Source organism: Egretta garzetta, unplaced genomic scaffold (assembly GCF_000687185.1).
Source record: "Egretta garzetta isolate BGI_Z169 unplaced genomic scaffold, ASM68718v1 scaffold71, whole genome shotgun sequence".
NCBI lineage: Eukaryota > Metazoa > Chordata > Aves > Pelecaniformes > Ardeidae > Egretta > Egretta garzetta.
The window spans coordinates 910,530-934,659 of NW_009258618.1; the positions used below are offsets into that span (position 1 = coordinate 910,530).

The 24,130-nt window shown below is 49.1% G+C and overlaps 1 protein-coding gene across 1 annotated transcript in view; it reads left to right on the forward strand.

Moving 5' to 3' along the window:
* USP31 (ubiquitin specific peptidase 31) overlaps positions 1 to 24,130 on the forward strand; it is a 28,961-nt gene that overhangs the window by 507 nt on the left and 4,324 nt on the right. The window contains exons 2-16 of the mRNA XM_009648092.2: positions 498 to 593; positions 12,215 to 12,352; positions 12,856 to 12,944; positions 14,059 to 14,151; positions 15,239 to 15,374; positions 15,896 to 16,040; positions 16,822 to 17,005; positions 17,758 to 17,869; positions 18,458 to 18,552; positions 18,969 to 19,046; positions 19,577 to 19,706; positions 20,853 to 20,972; positions 21,153 to 21,378; positions 22,240 to 22,398; positions 23,118 to 23,270. Of these exons, the coding sequence (XP_009646387.1) occupies positions 12,236 to 12,352; positions 12,856 to 12,944; positions 14,059 to 14,151; positions 15,239 to 15,374; positions 15,896 to 16,040; positions 16,822 to 17,005; positions 17,758 to 17,869; positions 18,458 to 18,552; positions 18,969 to 19,046; positions 19,577 to 19,706; positions 20,853 to 20,972; positions 21,153 to 21,378; positions 22,240 to 22,398; positions 23,118 to 23,270 (1,837 nt within the window). The 5' untranslated portion in view covers positions 498 to 593; positions 12,215 to 12,235. The remainder of the gene's footprint in view (positions 1 to 497; positions 594 to 12,214; positions 12,353 to 12,855; positions 12,945 to 14,058; positions 14,152 to 15,238; positions 15,375 to 15,895; positions 16,041 to 16,821; positions 17,006 to 17,757; positions 17,870 to 18,457; positions 18,553 to 18,968; positions 19,047 to 19,576; positions 19,707 to 20,852; positions 20,973 to 21,152; positions 21,379 to 22,239; positions 22,399 to 23,117; positions 23,271 to 24,130) is intronic.

A 24,130-nucleotide genomic window follows, 5' to 3' on the forward strand; every position in this document is an offset into this window, starting at 1 on the left:
GGGTGCAGGGGGCTGAGCTAGCAGGAGGCAAAGGATGTGGGGCAGCATGTCTTCACAAGAGCTGGGGGGGCGGTGGGAAGCAGCTGGGGAGCAGGAGGTCTAGAAAGGTGTTGCAGTAGGAAAAGGTCAGGGAAGGAATTGGCGGGGACCTGGAAGCAGAGGGGTTTGTTTCCTTGGGTGGCAGCCCTGGGGCTGGGAGCAGAAGGGAGCCCTTCATACAGGAGCACCGCGGCGGCGGCGCTGAGTGTTGGTTTTTTATCTCTGCTTTGGATGACTTTCCTGTTGGTCCTGTGCGTATTTACAGTTTGTTTTAACAATTGTTTTCTTCCAATTGCTCAGTGGTTTCTTATTTTCCTGCCTAAACAGAGCTGCTTCTTTTGTAACAAGGGCCAGTATTGCAGCTTGTGCTTCCTCTTGCCCCTTTGTGGTGGTGTGACAATGGTGACAGACATCTATTGTATAAGCAGTAGCTGTGCTCTGCGCTTGTTTTTTTCCAGGGAGCTGTCCCATTCAGCCTGCAGAGTTCCTGGGAACACCAGATCATGAGGACAGAGCACCCTTTGTAATGGGGAATTCGTCTGCGACACGTGGAGGTGATGATGGGGGTCTTGAGCGAGAAGAGTTTTTATTTAAACTGATTGGGCTTGAAAAATTGTATATACTTACCCAAATCCTCTACCTTTGCCTTCTGATCGGGAGTTCTGATCTCCTGTGGATGATGAGACTGTTGTCAGTTTTGAGGCTTCCTTCGTAGCTAAACCAGTTGCACACTGAAGCATGTCAAGTGTTTAACAAGACCCTTTGTATGCTAGACCTGCATTAATTTATTTTTTTGTCCTGCAAGGTGAAGACTGCCTTATTTTTATGACCTGCAGTCTGTACAGCAAATACAGTAAGATCATAAGAAGTGGATAGAGTTGGATTATCAGAATTAGATCCAAACCCAGAATGAGTCCCTGTTAGTAGCGCAGGGATTATTATGCCAGGTTAATAGTGCTGCTTCCGTTTTTATGTGTTTATTTTTAAAGCTGTGTTTAGTGTAAGATTTCATAGTAGCTGTGTGCAAATCTTACAGTTTTAAGGTGCTCATGTTTTGAAACACTCTTGGTGTAAACACCGCCCTTGGGACAAGCAGTCGTCAGCTGTGTTGGTGACTTCAACTTCTCCGAATTAGGAAGGAACTCCTGCAAAGTACTGATGTGCTCGGTGTCTTTACCTCCTGTTGTGGATGAAATGGCAGCTGCTCTCAGCGTGGGGCTGCTTGGTCCAGTCTGGGCGTTGGAAGCCTTCAGTCCTGCACTCAGAGCTGTTAGCCTTGAGCTCTTCCACTTCTGCTTGTTAACAGGGCCAATTGTGTTTAAAATGGGATCCCCTGGATCGTGTTTAATTATCCTGCTCTCTGGCTAGCGCAGCAATCTGTTATTTTATTCTGGACAGCGTCAACTGCTTATTCCTAAAATACTTCTACAGAGAGCATTGTCCTTGTGTCAAGCACTGGAAGGGGCTGCCCAGGGCAGGGGTTGAGTCCCCATCCCTGGGGGTATTTAAAAGCCGGGCAGCCGAGGTGCTTAGGGCCAGGGTTTAGTGGTGGGATGGCAGGGTTAGGGTAACGGCTGGGCTTGGTGATCTTAAAGGGCTTTTCCAACCTCAACGATTCCGTGATTCTATGAGAGTAGACTGTCCTCCCTTTACACAAAAAGGTGGAGGAATGGGATATGAAAGAAGAAATGCAAGACCCTTTGTTCCCAGTCCCTCATCTCTTGGCTGCTGGTGTTTCAGTTCCTGTGTTCATCTGAAAGGGCTTTGGGTCGGGCTGGGTAATGTGGGATCTTGAAGGGCTTGTCCCAGGGCTCCCAGTGGTGGCATTGCAATGGGGAGGCTTGTCCTAGAGCTGCTCTGGGATTTGGAATTGACATGCTTTACTTGAAACAAAAAACAAGTTACAAATTTTCTGCATTGTTACCGTGACACTTGGGAGTCACGGGAATGCATTTCTCCCTTCACTGGGATCACAAAGGTCTTTGGCAGTCTTTCCAAGTTACGCTTTTTGGTTTTGATGTTAATGATCAATAAGATGCAAGTCCATTAATGTGTGTGGGCTTTTTTTGGTTTTGTTTTACTTTTTTCTTTGTATTTCCTTAAAATTGAAGCATATTTTTCTTTGCCTTAAAGCAGCAGTCTGATTTACCTGTCAAATCCAAAGACCTTCCTGGGGATTTCGGGGTTTATACTTCAAACTTTGATTTGAGTAAGTGCAGGAGAAGGCTGGGGGAGCTGAGCGCTGAGCTGCAGGTCCCATGTCAGACACTGGTGTGAAGGGATTCTGCTGGAGGGGGAGGCAGAAGGGATGCAGCTGCTCATCTCCCGAAGTCCAGGAGGTGAGCCAGAGGGAAGGGTGAGGGGGAGGCAGGGGAAGAGACCCCGATGTAGAGCAGCTCTGTGGCCCTGCTGCGGGGTGGCCCTGGGGGCTGGCGGCTGGGGGAGCCCTCCCTGGGGCTGGGAGGGCGATTGTGCGTGGTTGCCAAAACAAATTCAGTGTCATCTGAATTCTGAGGTCTTTATTTCCACACTGCCTTCACAAAAGTATGAATGGTGAAAGTATGAAAACCATGTCGTGTCTGGCAACTTGTGGAAGGGGTGAGGGAATGCTTGTTCTTAGGTGGCTTAATTGGAGCTGTGCATTGCTCCATGCCATGCTTTGCACACTGGCATTTATAAATGGCCACGCTTGACTGCAAGTAAATCCATTTCATGCTTCCATCTGAATGCGTGACTGCTGCAAAGCACTGCTCTGATGAACTCTTTTGCATAGGATGGTGTCAGTGAAATTAATGTTTTGCGGCATTCTTGAAGTGCATGTGAGCAGTAGTGATCAGATCCCTGTCTCAGGGGCCTGTGCTCTAATTTGGGGCCTGAAGCAAAACCTGGAGGGAGTGGCAGGGGCATGGGTGTGCGACTGGAGCACGAGCTGCTTGGGGCCCTGAGCCCAGCCCTGCACTCTGTCCACTACACTAGCATTTCTTGACTCTCCTTTACCAAACTGCTTCATGCTTGCGGCATTCCCCTGCCCCTTTGTCCCTCTCTCTTTTGAACCCCAGTGATGGCTCTGCTAGCGTAGCAAGAAAACAAAGTCTTTTTATGGAACAAAATCTTATTTCTGCTGTTTACAAGGATGAATTCTCCCAGCAGTCAGCACTGACTCCTGTCAGTGCCTTCCGGCAGGCATGACTGCGCCGCTGCGAAGAGCCTGGGAAGGAGCATGCTTGTTTGGGAACACAGCACCCAACAACCTATGTTTGGTGTCCGGGTCCCTTTCCTGCATGGGAGAGGTGGCTGAGGGGTGCTTGCTCCGGCCATGAGCCCTCTGCCCGTTACTGCCGTGCTCCGCCATGCTGAGGAGCTGCCAGCAGCTCTGCCCACCAGTGCCGGTGTGGAGGAGGGAGCGCTGCATGTGCGCGCAGCAACCCTGGGAGGTGTCATCTTTACAGGCTTTGCTCTCTCCTTACGTGTTGAAGAAAAGTGGTTGATCAGGATGAACTAAGGCTTCAGCCCGAAGGGTTGGAGTAGCTGCCAGCACAGGACAGATGTCAGGCAGCGGTCAGTGGGGTGGTGCTTCTTGCCCAGGCTTGTTAACTGCGGTGGAGAACCTGCTCTGGTCCTGGCATGCTGCACTCTGCTGTGCTCCTCTTGTCTTTACTTTTTGAAGTGGAGTAATAAATGGCTTTACAGAGAGGGCCTGGCTGTGTGGAGAGCTGTCTGCGCTGGCCCCGGGGATGACTGGCTGCCTGTGGAGCCACCAAGCTGTCCCTGGGCCTCCGGAGCCCCAGCATCTCCCAGCTGCCCTGCAGGGCAAAGGAGGAGCATTTTGTCCCACCCTGGTTGCTTTGACAGACCTGCTGACTTTAGAACTCCCCTTTTTCTGCCTTTCGGAGAGCTGTGGTAAAACTCAGCCAGTGGAGTTCTCATCTGTCCCAGCCTGTTCCAGAACCTCGTCCTCGATGCTGGACGGGAGGCAGGCGAGCAAACCCTGGGCTGGTGCGGAGGGGACCACGCTGTTCCTCCACAGCAGTGTCCTGCACTTATGGGGAGATGCTGCAGGGCCTTGCTGCTGCCGAATCCCTGGCTCCTGGCAGTAAGGGTGGGTTGCTGGTTGTGCTGCTGTGCCAGCGCTTTGCATGCTGCTGCGGGGAGGCAGGCGGCATCGCTGCGAGTCTCGGCGGAGGGGGAAGGCGCGTTGCTCTGAGTCTCACTAGTTTTCTTTTCTCCTGCCTGCAGCAGCTGAACCCACATGTCCTGAGCGCTGGAAGCCGTGCAGGTCTGTTGGCAGCAGCCAGCGGCAGGGCCCTGGCCAGGAAAGAGCGTAATGGTCCCTGCTGGCAGCCTCCCTGCTGGCACTTTCACCTGGGCGAAGGGTCACTGCTGGCCTTGGCTTTGTCCCCGGGCCTGGGGGTGAACAGAAGGTCTGAACTGCCCTCTTTCCTGGGTATTGCTTTTCCCAGAAAAGAACATCTTGCTTCAGAGAGGGGAAATTGCTGTTTCTGTGTGTGAGCGGAGGGAGTAATTAGGTGGACACTCTTCATGAGATATAGAAGTTGCCCAAACATGTAACTAAGTCTGTGGGTTTAAAAAAGAAAAAAAAAATAATCTGATTGAGTGTAACTTGATGATATTCAGTGGAAGATAAAGAATGGCCTTTCTTTCCTGCTCATGTGTGTCATTGTGTCAGGTCTCTAACGAGCTGGCTTCATCCGTTCACGTACAAAACCTCTTCCACAGCTGCTTCCTACCAGAGCTGCACTGGAAAATAGCAGACTGACATTTTTCCTTTCGTTGTCTTTGTGCTCTGGAACAATAACAGCAGCAAAGGAGAGGCCAGTAGTTCAGCCATGCTTGGCTTTATTTATTGCATCTGTTTAGAGCAATAGATGAATGATTATTAAACTTTCAGTGGACTGATAAAAATGATAATGCGTCTTTGCTGTAAATCTGCTTTATAGATGGACAGGGACTTGTTTGGTTATAGGGTGCTTGCATTAGGGGTTTAGATAAGTGTATGCGATCGATATGAAGTTATGATTTTCCCCCTCTTATCTCTTCTGATGGTGCCACTTCCATTCAGGGTGCCTGTATGCTGGTGCTTGCGCTTCTGGGGGAAGGGAAGATTTCAATCCTGCCAGACTTAGGGGCTGAGCTGAGGAAAGGGGCTGGAGGTGCACAGCTGTACAGTCGTGGAGAGGTGTTGGGAGGGAAGCTTTGGAGACTGCTCCTGATATCTCACATCTGAAACAGCCACTCCAAAATTGCTCGCGACCAGTTCTTAATACCCTCTGGTGATGGACGGAGTCTGCCACCTGTACTTACAACAGATTCAGATTAGGGGCAGAGGATTAAAGGCTATGGGGGGTTGGTAAACATGGTGGTTTTAATGTGTTTTTATGTGTTTTTTAAACCAATAGCTTCTTAATTCTGTATCTGCAGCCAGTTGCAATTGCTGTTGCTTTACTGCAGTGGGTTCAGCATAAGCAGGACCAGCAAAACAAGGTCTTGTCTTCTCTTGATGAGTGAAAGAGGAGAGAAAGTTTGAGGTCATGTTTTGACTTACACCTGTCCTTGTGAAAGGTAATCTCCCTGCAGCTGGGTGCAGCCTGGGTGGCTGAGCAGGTGTCTTGGGGAGGGGGTGTTGCAGCTGCAGCCTCATCTAAACCCAGGTTTTTGCCTGACAGGCACGGCTGTCACTGGGGAGGCACTGTTAGAAACTAAATTGAACTACCTTAGCCCTGCACAGGAAGAGGCCAGAGTATGCTCCAGAGCAAGGATTAAATTTAATTCAGTTGGTGGTCGGTCACAAGCGGTGAGCCCCAGGGCTCAGTGCTGGGGCCAGTTCTGTTTAATGTCTTTATCCATGACCTGACCTGGGCAAGGGGATCGAGGGCACCCTCAGCCAGTTTGCAGATGACACTGAGATGGGTGGGAGTGTGGATCTGTTGGGGGGGAGGAGGGCTCTGCAGAGGGACCTGGCCAGGCTGGAGCCATGGGCCCAGGCCAGTTGGGTGAGGTTCAACAGGGCCAAGGGCCGGGTCCTGCCCTGGGGTCACAACAACCCCATGCAATGCTACAGGTGTGGGGAAGAGGGGCTGGAAAGCTGCCCAGCGGAAAAGGACCTGTAGGTGTTGGTCAACAGGTGGATCCAGCAGTGTGCCCAGGTGGCCAGCAGCATCCTGGCTTGTATCAGGAATGGTGTGGCCAGCAGGAGCCTGGGGAGCAGCACAGCGTGGCTGTGGGAGACCTTGCTGGAGCGTGTCCAGAGAAGGGCAAGGAAGCTGGGGAGGGGTCTGGAGGCCAAGGCTGCTGGGGAGCGTCTGGGGGAGCTGGGGGTGTTCATCCTGGAGAAGAGGAGGCTGAGGGGAGCCCTTATCGCTCCCTACAACTGCCTGACAGGAGGGGGGAGACAGGGGGTATCAGGGCTGTGCTCCCAGAGAATGGGCGATGGAACGAGTGGAAATGGCCTCAAGTTGTGCCAGGGCAGGTTTAGGTTGGACATTGGGAAAAATTCCTTCCCTGCAAGGACTGGAAGGCGCTGCCCATGGCAGGGGTCGAATTCCTACCCCTGGGGGAATTTAAAAGCTGGGCAGAGGAGGTGCTTAGGGCCAGGGTTTAGTGGTGGGATGGCAGGGTTAGGGGAATGGTTGGGCTTGGTGATCTTAAAGGGCTTTTCCAATCTAAACAATTCCATGATTGGAGGAAGACTTGCTGCAGCTGGGTGGCAGCTTTGCAGCTGACAAGCTGGGAGTCTCAGAAAATAAATACGAAGTGGTTCAGGGTGGGCGATGCTTAATGATGAGATACTTGCTCACTTTGTCTTCTTGCCCATCAGATGCTACAGGAGCTGTTCAGGAATTGCCAGTCAGGCTTGCCAAGGGGTCATGCTCCCCCATCTATTGCACGGGGGTGGAGGGTCCCTGCCACTTGTTCATATAGCCCGCTGCCCTGGGCCCGAGCAAGGGGGCTGGCTTTGGAGACAGGGACTGCCGAGCCATCTAGTTGAGTGTAGACTGCGCTTTGGGAGTTCCTGGCATTTTTCTCAAATTAAGTTGTTTATTTGAGTTGGTGTCTTTATCTCTCACTTGGATTTGTGTTCCTTAGTACTGACTGTTCCGCTCTGCGAGTCTGTTGCTCCTCCTTTACGTCTTGCCTGCCCCGGGTTGCTTTGCTGCCCCAGCACCTCGGAGCGTACGGGAGGAAGGCACATAGCATTTCACCGAGCAGCAGATGCAGAGGTTTAAGTCATAACAAACCCACTTGTAGCAGCACTGGCAGGAAGCGTGAGTAATGCTGGGAACACGCTGCTGTTGCTGGAGTGTTTTTGTAGCAGAGCCTCTTGTGAGGGAGTTGCATCTGATATTTTGTAGTGCTTCCTGAATCACTTCCAACATCTTGTGATCTGTCTCCACAGGCAGTTCTTTATCCTTGGTCCACTCAGGCTGCGAGAGTGTCGAGGAAACCAGAACAGTTATCCTGGAGATGCTTCTGAGACAAGGAATGACACAGATACAGCCCAAGGCACATGGGTGTTGCTTATCCCTGGGGTTCGCTCTGTTGTGGGGTGTTAGGGGCTTGTGCGGCTCGCTGTAGGAATGCACATCAGTAAAAGCCAGAGAGTGTCTGGACTGGTGTGATGTGCTGGTGACACTGAGAGGGAGGCAATAAGAAATACTAGCCTGGGATTCCTGAAGTCCTTACTCACGCTTGCTTCCATACAGAACCTCATGCCCCCCCCCATCCCCTTTTTTACTTGAAATGCCAGATTCTCTTCCTCCTGGCAATACCGAAGACCCTTTTATCTTCAACTCTGTTTAGACTAGGACTTAAAGTGCGGTGGTAGCTCCTGTTGAGTAACTTCAGTAGAACAAACTGGACCAGGTAAGGCAGCCAGCTCTTAGCTTGCGACTGGAAAGGGTTAATGCTGGCCTGATGATGTCATACCTTTTTATATCTTAGTGCAGAGAGGACCATACTGCTGTGGGCAGGGAGGGGGCTGTGTTTCAGCACCTCTTGGCCCTCTTCGGTCAACTTGCTGCTGAGAAGAATGAGCTTGGTCTTGCTGCGACCTGTGCTGCCTTTGGAGCCCTCCTCCCTCAGTGGTGGTACAGGATGTTGTCACCTTGGCCTGCTGACCTGGGTGCAGGAGGGGTGAGGCCATTAAAAGGCAAATGTGTTACTGGGGAGGCACAGATAGCAGTTCTGGAGGACAGAGGTAGTGAGGTAACCACTTAAGACTGGACTAAAATCTCTGCTTCATGCTTCAGTGATTGATTTTCAGTTTGTAACTTGACATGGTAATTTAAGGGCTAAAATTAATTTTCAGTGTAATTTTTTTTGAACAAAGACAGTGTTTGCAAAGGAAGTCTCCACATGTATGTCTTAAGTTCTTCCCTATGCTGTTGTCTGGGTGCGTCCAGCTAAACACAGCTGCTGTCAATATTGTCCTTCTCTCCTTGCTATGGATGCTTTGGATCTTTTGGAATATTAATTTTTCCTAACTCTAGATGACCCGCTAAATCCTGGTGGCAATGGCTGACTGTTAGCTGGGATTGTGGACTCAAGTCATGGTGTTATGGGGCTGGAATAGTGACCGGCTCCAACGCCTCTGTTCGAGGCAGGGCCTGGCTCTGTGGAGCAGTGCTCCTTGAGACCTGCTGCTGGGCCCTACTAGTATCCAGCTTTCTTAAAAATAAAAGTGTGTTCTGTAAATCTAATGGGAGAAGTGTAAGACCGGGGATTGTAATAAAGTTGGTGGGAGTGGGACCCTGTGCTGCGGTATTCAGCTGACGGACGTTTAGATCTGGTTCTGGGAGCATCTGTGGTCTAGGCTAGTCCATGTCAGCTGGTGGAATGACAAGGTTGCGTCTTTAGGCATGACTGGGGGGCAGTGGGTTCTAGCATGGCTGAACTAGGCTTCTCTGGGTTGTTGCCACCTTGTCCTGATACCTGCTGGGTGAATGTCGAGCGTTTAGGTGTCAGACTGGGATCTGCAAATAAGTTCACTGTATTTTCAGGGGTTAGTGCTAAACTTCATAAATTAGTGCAACACAAATAATTCACTAGGCTTTATGCTGAAGGAGGGCAAGAGGTATCAGGTTGATACCTGAAGAGGCTTAAGATCACTTTTTTGGATCATGTTTTGTCACTTTTTTCCTGCCAATGGATCTTGTTTTGCTTAATGGGAACAAGGAGTGGAGAAGGCTGTTTGGTCCCCTTTAATCTTTGAGTCCCTACAGACTGCTTCAGCTTTTTCTCCCCAGTAAATAGGCTTGCAGCCATGTCCCAAGCTCACCTGACGGTGAGCACCGAACAGGGGTGTGCTGGGCTCATGCCTGTGTGGTGCAGAGGTGAGCATTCACCGTGGTCTGCTCCTTGTTTAAAACTGTGCTTACATATTTTATGTGGGAGGGTGCTGGTGCCTGCGCAGGCGAGGGCAGTAAATCTGTTGTCAGAAGGGCTTGCACATATGTAATGAGCAGATTATTTCTGTTTTCCCTTATTTTGCTGCCTTGAGGCAGGTGGACAGATTATAGAGGATAGAGTATATGTTTATCAGTGCTTTCCTGTCTTTTTCATAACCCCCCCTTCTGGTGACCCCGTTTTCCAGAGGGATAAAGCGAGCAGCCCAACCTCATTTCTCAAATCTGTTGCAAAGTCTAATTAGGGAACTGGAGGAGCTCTGGCAGCGTGCACACGTGCAGCCTGCTGTCCCCTCAGCGTTCCTCGGGGCAGCTGGTCGGCCGCAGCCTTCCTGTGTGGTTCTTGCCCTGCAGGTACAGTCTGGTCTCTGCCAGTGCCACTGCCCCTTTTTGGAGACCCTGCTCAAACAAGTTTGAGTCCCATGTGAGCGCTTTCTGTCTCTCTGCAGGGGTGCTGAAGGATGTAGGTGCAGCACACCCCAGATGGGATTGCTTTTCCTGGTAATAGGTGGCACAAGAAGGCTGGGGAATAGCTGTGCGACTGATATGAGCTTTGCTACGAGCCTATTTCTTACAAGGAAAAGCCTGGTATTGACTTTGTGATTAAAATTGGTGGAGTGGGAGTGTGGGGGTGGCTGACCTGTGACCACGTGTTAGGTGAACGTCCCGCCTGTTCCATGAGCAGCAGGAGGAGCAGGCTGGCTCACCAGCTGCAGCCTGGTGCCTCCTTGAAGAAGCAGAACGTGCTGGCTTTTCTACGACAGTGGTGGCATCTGCTGCTCGTGATAGGAACCCTGGCTCAGCTGCTGGGGTCATCCCACCGTGGCACGTTACTCCAGAGAGTATTCCTGCTGAATGCAAGATGCTGGTGCCTGGCTCCCGTCCTCCAGAACCTGTGCTGTGTCCCCCGGTGCACAGTGATGAGTGCTGGCTGGCCATTCAGGTGTTGTGGAAGCAAAAGTGAGATGAGAGAGGGTTTCTTGATGTTGGTTGTTGGTGAGGAAGATGCCCTACCAAACCCTGCTGTGGACTCCCTTTGGCTTTTGGAGGAGGAGGAGGAGGCAGAGGCAGAGACATCGTCCTGAGGAAGGGGCGTGCGTGACCCAGCTGGAGGGCTCAGTGCAAGCATCAGTGTTCTGAAAGGTGTCCCCAGAGCTGCAGGGCAAGGATAAATCTACCAGTGCAGATTTTGGTTGCTGGTGAGCTTCAAGTCCTTCCTGTTTGTGTCCAGAAGAAAAACAGGTTTGAGCAAATCCCTTGGGTGTGCTCATGTCCTTTAGAGATGGCTTTTCTGGAAATTCAAGAGTAAATTAGTTGTATTCCCCTGGCTCTTAGCATGTATCCAGAGTAGTGTCAGTTGTGCGCATTGCATCTGTGGTTGTCAGAGTCCTCCCTTGCTTGGAGTTCGGTCCAGCAGCACCCGTCAGGTACCGCACTGCTCTGGTGCTGGTGATGCTTCAGTTCCTGTGTCTGGCTGTCTGGGACAGTCGTTCAGAACTGTGCGCAATGCCAGGGCAAACTTACAAATATCTGAAGGGTGGGTGTCACGAGGATGGAGCCAGACTCTTCCCAGTGGTGCCCAGTGCCAGGACAAGGGGCAATGGGCACAAACTGAAGCAGAAGAGGTTCCAGTTGAATGTGAGGAAGAACTTCTTGACTTTGAGGGTGACCGAGCCCTGGCACAGGCTGCCCAGGGGGGCTGTGGAGTCTCCTCCTCTGGAGATATTCAACCCCCGCCTGGACGATGTCCTGTGCACCCTGCTCTGGGTGAGCCTGCTTGAGCAGGGGAGTTGGACTGGGTGATCTCCAGAGGGGCCTTCCAGCCCCTCCCATTTTGGGATTTGGTGAAACTGCACTTTTCCTGCTCAGTGGTCTCTCCTAAGCAAGTTTTCTGTTTGGGGTAGTGGCAATAGAAGGTGGTATTTAGGATGAGCACGTTGTATGTAGTGGATATTTGGTGCCTACTGGAGAAAACTGCATGGTGACCATAGTGCTTATGTGCTTAAGAGAGGGTCTGATGCAAAGTAAGTTTGCTTATTGGGATGATCAGTCTGTAGAAGCATCTGCAGTTCTGATGTACTGATTTTGGCTGCTTCCTGGAATTGGACACCTATATTAGTACTGAGTATCTGCATTTAGGTTTTGGGAAAACTGTTACCTCACCACAGCAGGAAAACAGGGTGAGTGGACATTAGGAGACTAAATGTTTGTTTTGCTTCAGCTTAAATAAGTGTATTTTAGGAAATGAACAGTTCCAGACCCTGTGGTACGTGGATAGGTATGACTGAAAATACCCTTTGCTCTATGTTAGCATGGGAAATACTGCCTGTCATTGTCAGTTGATTGATGTGACCTTGCCTTGCTGTTGACCTATGTTAAAAGTATTGTAGGTTGATCGTTTTGGTGCTCATCTCATCGAGTCCCAAGTTTGCTACACACATTTCTCTTTAAGCAAGGATGCAGTTCCTCTCTTAAGCACTGCCGTAACCCTCTGGCCTGTCCGGAGAGCGGGTGGCAGTCTCTGCCTAGCCTGGCATCAGCTGCCTCTAACTCATGCTGTGCGGAGGGTCCTGCATGTGATGGCCATCCTGGCCTGTCCCCAGGTGGTGCGGGAAGGCAGTGCCCCATCCAGAGCTGTCGGCAGGCCCTGGTTTTGAACACGCTGTTAACAGTGCCTGCCTGATTGCGAGGGCTTGGTAAAGACAAGAGCTTGAGTCTTGTGCTTTTGCTGAATGCCGTCTGTCTCCCTGCAGAACATTGTGTCCAAGAACGCTATGCAGTACCGCGGGAATGCCCAGCACGATGCGCAGGAGTTCCTGCTTTGGCTTCTAGACAGAGTCCACGAAGATCTGAACAATGTAGTGAATTACAGTGGCATGCCTTCGCTCAAGGTAAGGGATTTTGCTGGGAGCCAACGTGGGAGAGCAGCTGTAACTCTGCATACAGTCTTTCTTTTTCAGTTAGATCTATGTGTTGGCTTCTCAGCTCTGATAGTCTGTATGGAACAAAAGCTTGGGTTAAAATATTGTTTGTCTCTGGCCCTGTCAACGTAACTAGCTGTTTCACTAATCCCTGGCAAGTGCCCTCCGATTCAGCCATTTGTGAATGGTCTCACACTGCTGGCAAGAGCTGGCAGGCGTTATGGGGGGGGGAGGGTCTGCCAGGTACATCATCTGGTGTGGGATCCCTGCCTTCCCTTGGGCTGCCCTAGCTGCCTCACATTCCTGCATAACCACCCCTATGAGCAGAGTGCCCTTGTTATTTAAAGTCTCCTGACTTTTTTCTAGTGATTTTCAGCAAGGAGGGCGCACATTTGACAAGGAGTTCTGAAGCCATCTAATGTGGTGCACTCCCATGCTTGGATGTGCTTCTAGGGTTTATTCTTCTCTTTTAGCCACCGCTGGAGGATGATGTGCTGCTTGAGGGACCAGCCTTTCCAATCAGTAGTACTTTTGTGCAAGAACTCTTTCAAGCCCAGTACAGGTATGGTATTTTGAGGCATCATTGTGTGTATTGGTGAACCCAGTATAATTCTACCCTGACGCTAGCTCCCAGTACAGTTGAGACTGGTGTCATTGTGTTAATGGCTGGGTTTAAATGAAATCTGAACTAAGATCTTGCTCTAGAAGGCAAGAGAGAGTTTCACTACTTCTAATTTGGTATATTGTGTGAAAATCTGCACTAAGTACTGCCTCTTCACCTGCCCTGACGCATCCTGAAAGCAAGTCAGTGCTCAGTGAAGCAAAGCTCCGGATGGCTCAGTGCTGTGAGGTTTACCCTGGCTGTTCAGAGGCAAGAGCCCGTGGCAAGATCTGGAGGTGCCTGGAGGCTGCTGGGGAGTTACGTATCCCGGACATCTTGCAGAGTTCCTGTTATCTGGCACTTGGGAATTCTGAGTTGAATCTTTCACTGTCCTTTCAGGTTTTCCCATGAGTTTCCCATACTTCCTGGGAAGGGAGCTTTCTAATTTCAGAAGTAGTACAAGAAAACCTAATTTCCAGTGCTCCTCGATGGCTTTTATCTGTGCTGCTATAACAATTTTAATGGCTGGGCTTTCTCACTGATGTTTGCCAAGGCTTCCTTTGCAAAGGAGAAGCCTTAAGCCTTGGTATACAACACAAAGCCAGTGTAAGGTGCAGGTTAATTCTGAATGTGAGAGATGTGTTGTCTGGAGCTTTTCCTTCTGAGTAAGAGAGATCTGCAGACCTGCAGTGCTGTTGCTGTCTCCTTCCCATCACTTCCCTTCTCTTCAAAGAGAAAATCCTTCCAGGTCTTCCATGTTGGAGCTACTGTTGGTGAATTATTAATTCTGCAGTGATGTTTATGAAAAGCCAAATTCAGTGATTGGAGTGGAATCTTCCTGGCATGCCCTGTAATGAACTTTGAGACTAATTACTTGAAAAGGATCTAGAAATCAGGAGCTGTTTACAGCAGCTATGTCTATACAGCCTCTGTGCAGAGCCGCTCTGTATGAAGAAAGAAGAGCAGAAAGGGGCAGCCAGGTTGATATGTGAAGGCTGGGGTTTGTAATTTGATGAATTATCCGTTCCTGATAAAATGAGGTGTAACTCTCTCCTATTACTGATATTTGTACTAGGTCCTCTCTGACGTGCCCTCATTGCCAGAAGCAGAGTAACACCTTTGACCCTTTTCTCTGCATCTCTCTGCCGATTCCTTTGCCTCATACACGGTATGTAACTCTCGTGAACTTAACGTTGGCTGTTTTCCCATGCATACAGTGCTGTTTCATTTGCTACAGAAGGAAGAGAGATGTCAGCATAATCTCTCTGGTAAGTCTTTAAAAAAGATAGATAGGACCATATGGGGCTTATTTTTTTTGCTTTGCAGGTAAATTGGAAAATTGAGCCTTTCACTTGTTTCAGAATGCCCCTTTGCCCCCACCCTTAACTTCCTAGAAAATTAATTTTTGGGAGAAAGATATCTTTGATTCAGGCAATGAAAATATTTTGCTTTTGACTTAACTTACAGCATTTTAAAATTAAAAAGGGGAAAAGGATGAAACTTCTTTTTTTACTTTCTTTAGAACAGTCTCACTGATCACTCCAGTTTCCAAAAGTGAAGTTAAAAGCTTGCCTGCAAAATGGTTTGCTTTTTTTTGAAAGACAGCTGTTGCCAATAAAGAAAAAAGCTCCAGGGAGACAAAAATCCAGACAAAAAAAGTTCAGAGCAAAGATGAAGAGATGCACAGCAAAATTACCCGTTGTTTAGAATGCAGAAAACTTGTATGGGTTCAAGAAGCAATGGAACAAAGTAATGAAAGAATGTATTAAACGTGACAGTGTCACATTTGGTTCAGAAGTCCCTGCTCCACCAGCAAGTGGAGGCTGAGTGGGCTTTCCAGGGAATGTGTTGAGAGACAACCTGGAGCAGCTCTTCCTAGCAGCGGGTCTCTCCGAGTGCTTTAAGATGCTGCCTCAGGCTGTCCTAAGCTGCATTACAGGATCCTTGTTGGAAAATTACAATGGCCTTGTAATAGTAAGTTTTAGTTTTGACTTTGTGGGGTTTTTTAGAGAAGGCTTTCTGCTTGTAGAAACAAGTAACACCAGTCCATGTAGTAAGAAAGGAGTCTTTGGAAATCAAACATATTCAGCTGGCTGCAGCCAAACACAACTCCAGTGTGAGGTGGATCCAGACTGCCAAGATGGTCCTGTAGCTTATGGGCAGCCTGGATGCACTCGGGTCAGGCTGGCTCTGTTCAAGGTACTGCCAGGGAGTGCTCAGCCCAGCCCCAGCAGTGCCTCTCGTGCTCTCCGCAGGCCTCTCTACGTCACCGTGGTGTACCAGGGGAAGTGCTCACACTGCATGCGGATTGGGGTGGCAGTGCCCATCTCTGGAACGGTGGCCAGGCTGCGGGAGGCTGTTTCTTCAGAGACCAAGATACCCACGGAGCAGGTAATGGGCTGGTCTCATCACCCGCGTGCCCCACCTTCAGCGGGAGGCAGTGTGGAGGCTTTCACCCCATGTTGGATATGTAGGAATTGACATTTGCTGCCTGTGATTGAATGAGGGAAGCAGGGTGGTGATGATCTGGATCATGCCTTTCCCTGTGCATTGCCCTTTTGAAGCCTGGTGATGTTGGGATTGCCATCTGTGGAGCGTGCAGACCTGCATGAGCACCTGGTGATTCATGCATGCTGGCAGTGAGGGAACCATTGGGCACCTGTGAGGAATTCTTCTGTAGCAAGAGCTTCAAGAAAGTTGTCGTATCCCACCAAAACCTCTCCTCATACCACCTTTACCCCAGCTTCTCCTTTACATCAGTCCTTTTCCCTCTTTCTTGCTCCTGGCTGATGCCAAGATATTTTGAGGAATGTTCTCTTGTAGCAGGAAAATCCTGCTCAAGGGACAGGGCAGCTCAGCTGGACCAGGCATGGGGGGTTTAATGGGTTCTGGTTTGCTTCTGCTGGCTCTAGATTGTGCTGACAGAGATGTACTACGATGGGTTTCATCGTTCCTTCTGTGATACTGATGACCTGGACACCATTCATGAAAGCGACTGCATTTTTGCCTTTGAGACCCCGGAGATATTTAGGCCTGAGGGTATTCTTAGTCAGAGAGGTAAGTTGATAACTCTGTTTAGTGCCCGCTCTGGGTCACTAGGTGAGGGAGGCTGGTTTGGGAAAAGGATGTACTTGAAAATGAAAGTCCCACAAGTAGTTGATGTTCTGGTGCATTGATTTCAACTCTGATTTTGTCCAGACTCATTCCAGCAGACTTAATGGTGTTGTCAGCCAGGAGGTTATCAAGAAGTGACGTGCACTCCTTTCTTCCTCTTCCTGGGGCTGATTCTGCAGGCCAGGCTGGCTGAATGTGAAATCTGTTGTCAGGCTTAATTTAAAGATCTGCTAGGGACCAGATGAAGCCACTGAAATTCTGTTATTTAAAATCAGATTGCCAGTGACGAATGAACAGTCTCAGGAATGAACAAACATTTTCTCTTTCAAAGCTGAAAAAACTCTCAGCTTCTCTGCATCTCCCTCTCAGTGAAAGGGAATAATTGCATCCTGGGTAGATGGAGCGTAATCAAAGGCAAATTTTATTGTTGGAAGTAACAAGTAGGGTTTCTGTCCCTTCAGCTTTTCTTGTGGGTAGACAAAGCTGCGAGTACTTGTCGAAATCACTGTGAAAAATCAGTGAGGTCAACATTTGCATATAATTTCTTTCTGTAAAGAACTACTCACTCTGAAAAGTAATTGCTCTTTGACACCTTTATACACGTAATAAAAATGGTCTTGACCCATGCTGACCTGCTCCTCTGCAGCCCAAGGAGGGTTTCTTGGGGGGGACGGGCATCAGGGCACCAAGTTAACAAAATGTTTCCTTTGTTCTGATCTTTCAGGAATACATGTGAACAATAACCTGAATAACTTGAAATGTGGCACTGAGCGCTCCCGAACAATATCTTACTCTCAAGGAACAGTGAAGTCTGGAAAACTGGAACAGTCCTCTACTAAACCAGCAGCAAATGACAAGATTGTCTTGCTGGTGTGTAACAGGGCGTGCACTGGACAGCAGAGCAGAAGGTGACTGGCAGCTTCAGTTAGAGTTGTTCTTTGGGCTGCTTTCTTAATTTACCTGGGTTTTTTTCACTGCATGGTGAAAACGCAAGGTGAAGCGCGACAGCTTACATTCCTAGTTTGCGTTAGGTGCTAAAAACCGTGTTGATTCAAAAAAAAAAAAATTGATGAATGCAGAAATGTTTTCCCAATTTTGGTGAACTTCAAATAGGCCAGTGTTACTGGAAAGTGGTGAATGCAGACCAGTTGGAAGGACGTACTGCCTCTCTGTAGAGCTGTCTGCTTTTAGGGAGCAGCAAACGTGTCTGACCAGATCCTGTGATGTGTGGAAATTTTTAACTGGAGTGCAAACAGTGGGTTGGGGGGAAGTGAGAAATGACCATGGCAAAGGCATTTGTATCAACTGTAGGCTGAGAACTATGTCAGCCGCTGAAGTTTGTTTCACAAAAAGTTGTCCCAGCCAGGTTGCAAAGCTCTGCAGCTTGAAGCAAGCCACTTGAGCACAGAGCGGGGCTGCAGCCCATTAAAAAGCGTCCTCTGCATGGGCAGCTGTAACAGCGTTTCCTCAAGGTTAAGCACCTCTCCTCTGGAGACAAGTTTTTAAATGCCTGGTTTCTGGGGGGTTTCATCCAAAGCTGATGCTCTGAGCTCTCTAGGCGCCGAGTGAGGGGCTGAGTGGCACTGTCAGAGTTCAGGGATCTGATTGCTGAACAGACTGATCTTTTAATTGCTCCCTTGAATGCTATTCCTTCCTGTAGGTTTGGCTTGCCCTTTGTGTTGCATCTGGAGAAAACAATTGCTTGGGATATTCTGCAGAAGGAAATTCTGGAGAAGATGCAGTATTTCCTGCGGCCTGCAGCCTGCCTGCAGGTGAGGCAAATGGTTCATCTGTTTTGAGACCTCCGGCTCTGTGTGATGTGAACTAAAGGGGAAGCTGGTTGCTGCACACACTGAACTGATGGCTTCCCGATACTTCTTTGTGCAATTATGTCCAAATCTGGTATTCTACCTCTTTAGTGATTTTGTTTATTTGGTGAAAGGCAGAAGTAAGATTGAACTTATCAGGTGAAGAAATTGCATGCTTCACTTCCTTACCCCCAAGAAATACTTGAGAGATTAGTGCTGCTGTCTGGCACTGGAAATCCACTGCTTGGTGGTGTTTGCTTAAAAAAAAAAAGCTGAAATGTTTGCTTAGTGACTGCGTGTTTCTGATGAGAACTCCCTTTGAGAGCAGAGGGTGTCTTCTCTGGTTACCGTAGAGGAGCTGTTGGGTACAAAGGCTCAGTTGCTGTACCTCATCCCTCTGTTAGCTGCTTAGTGTAGACATATCTGAGACCTTGTGGATTTCCTTTATCATGTAAAACACACAGTCTAGGCTAACGTGCTGGTGCTGAGGGCAGGTTTGCACATAGGTAAGTTGGGTTTGAGTCACTGAGATGGCTTCTGCTCTCCTTGCAGGTTTGCCCATTCAGCTTGCGAGTGGTAAGTGTTGTGGGCATAACGTACTTGCTACCTCAGGAGGAGCGTCCCCTCTGCCATCCAACAGTGGAAAGGTGGGTTAGTCCTCGTTCCCAGGAGTGGAGAGAGGTTTGTCAGCTGGGAACTCAATTTGTACCTGTACAGAAAGGAACAGTCTTGGTGTGGAAATGGAGAAGAGAATGACAGCATTACTCCCCCATTTTTAATTTTTTTTTTTAGTGACTGCTGTTATGTTTACAATTTTTTTGTAGATGCCTGTTCTGTAAATAAGTGTACATTTATTTACAGAATTAATGTACCTAGGTAAATGCAGTTTGCCAGCTTTGCCATGTTCTTGGCTGTATGAATTCCTTTTACTCCTTTGCAAACTTGAGCTGTGTGGGAGCGGAGGAAGGATGAAGGGCCAGTGGAGAGAAGTTACGTGCATGTAAAAGATAACAGAGGCTTCAGACTGAAAGGTGGTCTAACTTCTGTCTGCTCCTCTCTCCAGGGCATTGAAGTCATGTGGACAGGGGGGAACTGCTCATGTGAAATTAGTGGTAGAATGGGACAAAGAAACTAAAGATTAGTAAGTATGAAGTAGAAAACCTTAAAGTAATTGCTCTTTGATGCCTTCATACAAGTAATAAAAATCGTCTTGATTCCATACTGACCTGTTAAAGTGTGTTCACTGTGAGAGCGATGCTTGTGGCCAGCTTGGCTCCATGCAAATTGTGCACCCTTCAGCAAATGTGAGACCTCTCTGCCCTGGTCCCTGGGTGCACTAGACTTGCTCAGAGTTGGATCCTTTTCCCTGTAGTCAGGGTTCTGCATTATGGCACAGGCATCTTGCATGTGGCTCCTTCCCCCACAAATCACATTTGTGTGAGAAAGCTGGTGGGCATTGAGTAGCTTTTTCTGCCTGAGATAAACTGGAGTGGGGGCCCATTGACACTGTGTTCAGTTGTGTGGCCCTGGTGGGATCTCTTGCCAGCCAGCTCTCGCTCACATGCAATGGGACAAATCCAGGAAGGAGCTGTTGTTGGTACTTTGGATGGCTCCTCAGCAGCACAGAGAGTGGGTGGATGTGCTGGTGAATGCGTTGTCTCCCTGATGCAGCTTGTTTGTGAATACGGAAGAGGAGTATATTCCAGATTCTGAAAGCGTCCGCCAGCAGAGAGAGCTTCATCATCAACCTCAGACCTGCACTTTATCTCAGTGTTTCCAACTGTACACCAAAGAGGAACAGGTAGGGACAAGACTTTATAGCGGCTAAGACTCGGGAGGTCTGGCTGGTCCACACGCTGCCCGAACCCCCACGCTCAGCAGAGTAGCTGTTTTCTGCGAACGCTGGTCTGTGGAGACTGGAGAATAAATTTGTAACACGATGCTAGTTACCAGCCCTGCTAACAGAGTTTCTCTGCAGTGAGGAGAAGGTTGTGGGAGGTACTGCTTTTGGGTTTTTGCCCCACCCCTCCCCCTCCACCCCCCCCAATGTTGATATGAGAACTTACTCCACTGTTCTGCAACAGCAATGGCTTTTTCTGGCATATGTTATAAAGGGTTAGAACAGCGTGGCTGCTTCATGGGAATTTACTGCTCTGTCTTGGAGTGGTTGATGGGTCTGATCTGGCCCTTGCCTCGAACATGTAAGCAATCTGCATTTCTTTGCCAGCGGTTTCTAATGTGCTGTAAAAAGGGATGGTCCTAGAGGTGAACTGCGGACCCGTGATTGAACTTTAATGATTTGGGAGCCTCTCTTGTCCCTTCTTTCAGAGGTGAGGGAAAAGTTGTTTGACAGCTTAAAGCTCTCTGGCTTCCGGGTGTTCTGAGCACTGGGCTGCGGAGGAAAGTGCATGCCATGTTTGTCTCTTTGAAAAGACACGTTCTCCTTGGTGGACAGTGAAAATCTCTGCAGTTTGTAAGTCTGTGCCGTTGGGACATAGGGAGGAAGAGGGTTTCCAGAGGGCAGTGAGGTGTCAGATGAAATTGGAAGTACACCTGTTCTGATTCTTTGTTGCTGGTTTTCTTGTGAGAATACTTTTACTCAGGCTGCCAAGCCTGCCTGCTTTTTGCCTTTGTTTTTGCTTCTCCCCCACTTCAAAGGGATTGGGGGTTTATAAGGTTGAAATCACTTCTCTGCACAGCAGCACTAGCTGAATCCTGTCTTGCAGTGGGAAGTGCCTCCTGCGTGAGGTGCACGTCTCTCTGCTTGTCACTATTTTGAAAAGTGTCATTTGGAACCCTGCATTCCCAATGAGCTTGATAAATGCTTGGAGGTAGATGGGGTGCAGGGGTCAGCGTCTGCACTGGGCCTGGGGCAGCAGAGGAACAGTGGTGGAGTAAAAGTCTTAGAATTTGGAAACTAGTACCCACTCATGCCTCTTCCTTGTAGCTTGCCCCAGATGACGCGTGGCGATGCCCTCACTGCAAGCAGCTGCAGCAGGGTAGCATCACACTGAGCCTCTGGACCTTACCTGATGTTCTCATCATACATCTCAAGAGGTTTAGACAGGTAAGGATGTCTGCCGTGATGCTGGAGGACTGCTTCTCAGCCAGGGAGTGACCTGACTAGACCACGTCTTCAGAAGCAGCTGTTTGTTCTGCCCTGTGCATTCCTCTCCTGGGTTTTTGTTTGCCCTGAGCATGGTGGCCTTGCTGCCACTGCAGCTCATGCCATTCTCTGTTTACACAGGAAGGAGACCGAAGGATGAAACTTCAAAACATGGTTAAATTCCCCCTGAGTGGCTTGGACATGACTCCTCATGTTGTTAAACGCAGTCAGAGCAGCTGGAGTCTGCCATCTCACTGGTCACCCTGGAGGAGACCTTATGGTCTTGGAAGGGATCCTGAGGACTACATCTATGACCTGTATGCTGTCTGCAATCATCATGGCACCATGCAAGGGGGACACTATACAGGCAAGTATCCTGCCCGTATTATGTATGTTGGACCCTTTCAGAAAGAAAATGGTTATATTTTTCTGTTGAGTGTCCATAATTACTTCGTCTTTCTTGACAAAAGGACCTAACCCAACTAACAAGGGCTGGCTATGTAATACCAGAGGGGTAACTTTTCTGACTTTGAGGAATGGAACAAGGCCTGTTGACCCCAAATGTCTTACTGTACATTTTCTCTGCTATATTTTTTTTCCTTCAGAGTAATGTAACTGGCTTCTCGTGTTTCAGAAATGCTCCTGGCCACTCAACGCAGAAGTTCTGTAGTTGCAAGAGGCTGTTGTACATGGGAAGTATTTGCACATTACCTATGTGCACAGCCACTTTATGAGCTCCTCTTTGCTTGTTCCAGCAGCTCCCAGAGCAGCCAGAGATAGACAGAGTTGCTCGGTGATTCTTAGGATCTGTATGACTTCACACAGCAGACCAGAAAACGTGTGTTGTGTCCAGTTTTGCCCTCTGATGCATGTCTCTGGGCTGTGTTGTCCTGGGTGGGCTCAGTCAGAAGGAGATTCACTGATGGAGGTAGACTGCCACCAGTAACAGAACGTGAAGTGAGTGGAGCTATCCCAAATGGTGTTCTGTTCTGAGCAGTAATGTTGGACAAAGAAAATCCTGAAACATGAGCTGTTTATTGTATTCTGGTGCCCTCAGGCCCCCATCTTGCCAGTCAGACTGGAAGAGGATGCGTTGCATGAATAAGCCTGTTCCTTTCATTCTCCTCTGAGTCCATCATAGCAGATAAGGTCATGTTTAAGTTATCATATAGCAAACCTGAGAGTAGTAGGAGTGAGGGAATTCTAACAGTAATGTATTTTCTCTCAGCATATTGCAAAAACTCGGTTGACGGCCAGTGGTACTGCTTTGATGACAGTGACGTTCAGCAGCTTTCTGAAAACGAAGTCTGCAAGCAGACAGCTTATATTCTTTTCTACCAGAGACGCACAGCAATCCCATCATGGTCTGCTAACAGCTCTGTGGCAGGTAAGCCCTGCTGGCATTGTCAAGGAATGGTTGTAGTTGGTCTTCCATGGATAGTTTGTCCTCCTGAAGAATTTTCTACCCAGCCCCAACTCTCTGTCCCAGCACTCGGTGAGGCTTGTCTCAGTTGTCTGCTGTGCATCAGAGGCTGTGGGAAACTCCCACCACTTCTGTTAAGGCTTGTTGTGGCAAAGAGGCTGTGGACATGGGGGGCACCCCCTCTACCCCCATGGAAAATTCTGCTCAGAGCTGTGTGTGTCAAAACCATGACATAAAAAGGCAACTAGCTCGTTCCCTCCAGCAGTGCCACTGGTCTCAGGTAGGCAGCCAGCAGCTGAACGTGTTGGTTGAATCCAGGGTGAGCTGGGGCAGATGCAGGCTTGGCGACTGACCTTCAGAAAGGAAAGGACTTGCACTGCATTTTTGTGGCAGCTCAAGGACTGCCCTCTGCCTGCGTGCCACGCTGATTCTTTTCATTCACAGCATATTGGGACAAATGCAATTCTGTCTTTTACTTATGACCATAACTATTTCACAAGAGTAAAGACTTATTCTCCTGGCAGTATCTGGATACTATGGCTGTGCGGGCCAGCTCCAGACTCCGGGTGTGTCTCAAGGCCAGTGCAGTGCAGTAGGTGCCTGACTCTCAGCGGCTTTCCAAGGTTTCACGTGTTCTGCAGTTGCATGCTGCTGGCCTGATGTCTACGCCTGATTCCTTGCAGGCTCCACAAGCTCCTCGCTCTGTGAGCACTGGGTCAGCCGTCTTCCTGGTAGCAAGCAGCCCAGCATTGCTTCGGCAGCCTCATCGCGGCGCACGTCTCTGGCTTCGCTCTCAGAATCGGTAGAGCTGACTGGGGAGAGGAGTGAAGATGATGGTGTGTATCAGCGCTGCAGTGTGTGTGGGATACTGGGCCACTAGTCTTTCTGTTACAAGATCCCTACTAAGATAGCTGCAAAATGTGTAGTTATGAGGGCAGTTCCCCTCGCAGTTGGGCGAGGCAGGCACTGTGTCAGCAGGAGCGGATGGGTTGTGGCACAGGTGAGCTTTTCTCTGGTGTGAAGGGATGGGGAAGAGCAGGGCAGGAACCTTAAGGATCCTTTCAAAGAAAGGAAATTCCATCAACTAAACCTCTTGATCAGGAACTTTTGTGTTTGTGTTTCCTCTGGCTTTCACTGCGGCACCTTTGCAGGGAGGCTGACATGTCACTATGGTTTAATAGAGGTACTTAGTATCATGCTGTAGACGACTGCTCCCCAGGAGGTGTGAAGATACGCAAATTGTGTGTGCAAATAGAATCATAGAACTGTTTAGGTTAGAAAAGCCCTTTAAGATCATCAAGCCCAACTGTTACCCTAACCCTGCCATCCCACCACTGAACCCTGGCCCTAAGCACCTCATCTCTCCTTCTTTTAAATCCCTCCCCTGTGCAAGCCTGACTGGCAATTCCTGAACAGCTCCTGTAGCATCTGATGGGCAAGAAGACAAAGCGAGCAAGTATCTCATCATTAAGCATCGCCCACCCTGAACCACTTCGTATTTATTTTCTGAGACTCCCAGCTCGTCAGCTGCAAAGCTGCCACCCAGCTGCAGTAAGTCTTCCTCCCTTAGAATCATGGAATTGTTTAGGTTGGAAAAGCCCTTTAAGACCATCAAGCCCAACCGTTTCCCTAACCCTGCTATCCCACCACTAAACCCTGGCCCTAAGCACCTTGGCTGCCTGGATTTTAAATCCCC